Below are 4,146 nucleotides of genomic sequence, written 5' to 3' on the forward strand. Positions count from 1 at the left end.
AGCCCTGGCTGTCCTGGAACTCACTCTGTACACCAGGTTGGCCTCGAACTCAGAAATCCGCCTGCCTCTGCCTCCCGAGTGCTGGGATTAAAGGCGCGCGCCACCACCACCCGGCTGTGATTTCCTTTCTTAACCAAATCATTTGAAGATGGAGGACCCACTTCTAATCTGGATCTTTGAGGCGAGAAGACACACCTTTAATATGGACCACACCTTGTGCTGGCCGCTGATATGAGGGACATGGAAGACGGGAGCTCTCTCTCTGTGTGAGTGCTCCTCTAGCAAGTCCATTCCTTCACTGGCACTAAAGCCTACTTTTGTGGGATTCCGGGATATTATACTAAAATCAGTATATACATGAGAGATGCAGCCTCATAGATTCTTGGACCTTCCATTTATAGTCAGCCATTGCTGGGTTAGCTGGACCACAGAGTGTAAGTCACTCTAATACATTCCCTTTCTATACACAGTCATTCCATACCCCCTGTTACTCTAGAGAACCCTGATCAATACACCCAAGAGACTGAGCCACCAAGAACCCTCAAACCCACTTTCTGTGCCAACTCACAGGGATGAAGCCACCCTGGGCATGTTGGCAGCCGCACTCAATTCTGAGCACACACGTGTCGTTGTGCAGCACGTAGCCAGGTTGACACACGCAGCCCTCTTTGCAGTTAGAGTGGGCGTTGGCGGTGACGCCCTCACAGTGGCCGTCGGGGTCAGAGCAGGAAGGATGACAGGGGGGGAGGCAGTCTGTGAACTTGCTGTGGGCCGGGCACTGCAGAGCTACGGGGTGGAAGGAGAAAGGGGTTAGTGGAGAGAGTAGAGGGGCCCCATAGAATACAGAAACCAAGCAGGGCAGAATAACTGAGAGATCTTGGGGCTCCCCCCTTTCATTGAGCATTTGGCAGACATCTCTAACAGTGGACTATATGCCAAGACATAGAGGAGAAGGGAGGAAGAGTGTGGGAGAGTTAACCATCTAGAGACTGACACTGAGGACAGGCCTAGCTCAAAGTGAGTACCAGAGGCTTTCCTTAAACCAGAGTAGCTCTCACGCCTGAGCTTTAGGCCCAGAGGGCCCAGGTCCTTCTCACCCTGCCTCTGACTTTCCCTGCCTCGAGCACACCCTCCCACCTTGCCCATGGCTCCCTTACAGATTTTGACACAGTTACTGCTGCCATCATTGCTGTTCTTGCAGTACGTCCCTGGGGGACACTGGAAATCCCAGCACCTCGTGGCCCCTTTCATGCAGGCACAGCTCTGGGTACAGTCTTCGGATAGCCACGTCTTGCCTGCCTACAGAAGTCAGGGGACAAGAAGCCGAGAGTACGTTCATTCTTCGTTATCTCCTCCCCCCCCCCATCAACTGTTAACTGAGTGTGTACTATATGCCACACCCTTGGAAAAGAAGAAGATGGATCCAGTTCTTGCCTTCCTGCAGAAACCGTGTGAAGGGAGAGAGAGTAAGGGGGCAGGGAGAGAGATGCTTCAGGAGAGACAGCCTTCCCTCCTGTTGAAGGACAGGAGGCCCTGTCTGTCTGCAGGTTTCACCTCTACTGAGTCAATAAATCACAGATGGGAAAAATTACATCTGAGGCTGGAGGTGGGGTCCAGGAAAGAGCTACTGTGTACAGTCAGTCCCCTAGCAAGTGGTTGGGGACATAGTGCAGAGGTAGCGCACCATCGTGGCCTGTACTAAGCCCTGACCAATTTTCATACTTCAGGGTCATTGATCCAGACCAGTTCATTCCAGTCTGAGCGAAGCAATGGAAAGGAGAAAGTGACCACCAATCCTACTTTCTCCTCCCACTCACCGGGATGAAGACACCCTGAGCATCTTTGCAGCCACAATGAGTTCTGAGCACACACTTGTCGTTATTCAGCACATAGTCAGGCTGGCAGATGCAGCCCTCCTTGCAGGTGGTGGGGACTTTGTGGCCAGAGCCCTCACAGTGGCTGTCTGGGTCCAAGCAGGAAGGTGGGCAGGAGGGAAGGCAGTTTGTGTAGTGACTGTGAGCTGGGCACTCCAGAGCTACGGATCAGAGGGACACTGGTATCAGTCACAAGGGCCAGAAGGGGCTCAAGGAAGCAAAGCCTGCAGAAACCAGGGTGGGTTCAATCAACAGAACTTCTCTCCTATTTTATTATTTATTCAACATTGCTGTGTGCATCATAGCCTTGAAGAAATAAATGAGGCAGTAAACAAACAAACAAACAAACAAACAACAAGGTTCTTTTAAATTAATGTGGGGAACTTATCCAGGTCAATCAGTAAAAACAAAGTGACCTTCCTGTCCCCAGTGGGTAAAGACAAGACGTACAGGACATGCAGTTGAGTATTAGGTATAATGCAGCCACAGGGCAGTGAGGGAAACTGTCAAGAACTTAAAATGGTCTTTAAGGGAAAGAGCTGTGTGTAGTGCCTCATAGCTAAGCTACCAGCACTCGGAGATCTCACTTGATCCAGAATCAAGGCTATCCTTGGCTACGCAAGTGAGTTTTAACAACAGAGGCAGCTCAACAGATTTCCCAGCCGGTAACGATGCTTGCTGTAAGTCTTATGACCTGAATTGAATTTCTGGGATCCGACACAGTGAAAAGAGAGATCCAACTCCCCCCCAAATTGTCTTCTGACCTCTGCTTGTCTAGGGCTACACATCTGCACGCATGTACATGCACACGCACACACACAAATAATAAATAACAAATACATACATACATACATACATACATGTAATAAACGACGCAAAACAGAAAGTGAGCGAATGGAATATATAGTGCATTCATGGATGGGCAGAGTTAGCCAGAGGCAGTTCACATCAGCTATCCCTCAGTTAACTAACTGGCTCTTTCCCCTGCCCATCACTGAAGGATTCTAAGCAGCCACTCTACCACGGTGCTCTACTCCTGGCCTGGCTGACTTAGCATGTATACCATATTATATATCAGAAGCCATCTAGAGATGGTTGAAAGTATATTGGAGGTTGTCCGTAGGTACTGTGAAGACGCTATGCCACCATATGAAAGGGACACAGACGTCCTCAGATGCCCTTGTGGTTCCTGGACCCAGTCAGAACCCTGTTGAGGTGGAGGGACAACTACAAATATAAAAAAATGTAATTAGTCCTTGCTTTGCATTGTAAGATTCTTTTTTACTTCTACGTGTATATGTATGTGCAAGTGTGCGTGCATGCTTGTGTGTGGATCTCTGTGTGTGATGTGGGTAAGGGTGGGTACCCATGGAGACCAGAAGAAGACATCGGGTGCCCTGGAGACGGCGTTACAGAGGTTTGTCAGCCACCTGATGTGGGTGTTAGGAACTGAACTTGAGTCCTTTGCAAAAAGTGCCTAACTGCTGAGTCATCTTTCCAGTCCCCCTCTAAAAACGTAAAGGTTCTTGATTTATGATGAGGGTTACACAACTGTAAAGATCTTAAAAGTGCCCTTGCCTCCTGAGCCTTATTATTATTATTATTATTATTATTATTATTATTATTATTATTATTTTAGCTATACAACTTAGCCCGGCACACTGGTATTGGAGGATCAGAAGTGCAAGGTGGTGTTTGGCTCCCTAGGAAGTCTGAGGCCATAAGGAAACAGCATTTTCTAGATATTACAGGGTACTTGTACACGTTGACTCACAGTGGCTGAGACAACATGCACAAGATTTGCACAAGTTCAAGTCCAACAAAAATCTCAGCACGGAGAAGGGAAATGTGAATGAACCTCCCCCCCGCCCACCCCCACCCCTGCCAGCTGAAGAGCTACTAGCAACTGATACCTGGTAGGAGACAGTCAGTTTTCTTAAATGGTATAGTTCCTGGGAGGTAGAATGCACTCCAATGGATGCCTACATGCCTGCCAAAAAAAATGACCACCACCACCAACAAACCAACAACAACAAAAACTAGCCGGGCAGTGGTAGCACACACCTTTGATCCCAGCACTTGGGAGGCAGAAGCAGGTGGATCTTTGTGAGTTTGAGGCCAGCCTGGTCTACAGAATAGCCAAAGCGGCACAGGGAGACTCTGTTTTGAAAAAGCAAAGGGTGGGGGGAGAAGGAGGAGGAGGAAGAGGAGGAAGAGGAGGAGGAGGAGGAAGAGGAGAAGAAGAAGGAGAAGAAGAAGGAGGAGGAGGAGG

At 48.9% G+C, this 4,146-nt stretch overlaps 1 protein-coding gene across 1 annotated transcript in view; it reads right to left on the reverse strand.

The window, feature by feature from the left end:
* Zan (zonadhesin) overlaps nt 1-4,146 on the reverse strand; it is a 98,427-nt gene that overhangs the window by 49,976 nt on the left and 44,305 nt on the right. The window contains 3 exon segments of the mRNA XM_029533878.1: nt 569-786; nt 1,158-1,299; nt 1,818-2,035. Coding sequence (XP_029389738.1) covers nt 569-786; nt 1,158-1,299; nt 1,818-2,035 — 578 coding nt within the window.

The sequence above is a fragment of the Mus pahari genome, chromosome 23 (genome assembly GCF_900095145.1).
Source record: "Mus pahari chromosome 23, PAHARI_EIJ_v1.1, whole genome shotgun sequence".
Classification (NCBI taxonomy): domain Eukaryota; kingdom Metazoa; phylum Chordata; class Mammalia; order Rodentia; family Muridae; genus Mus; species Mus pahari.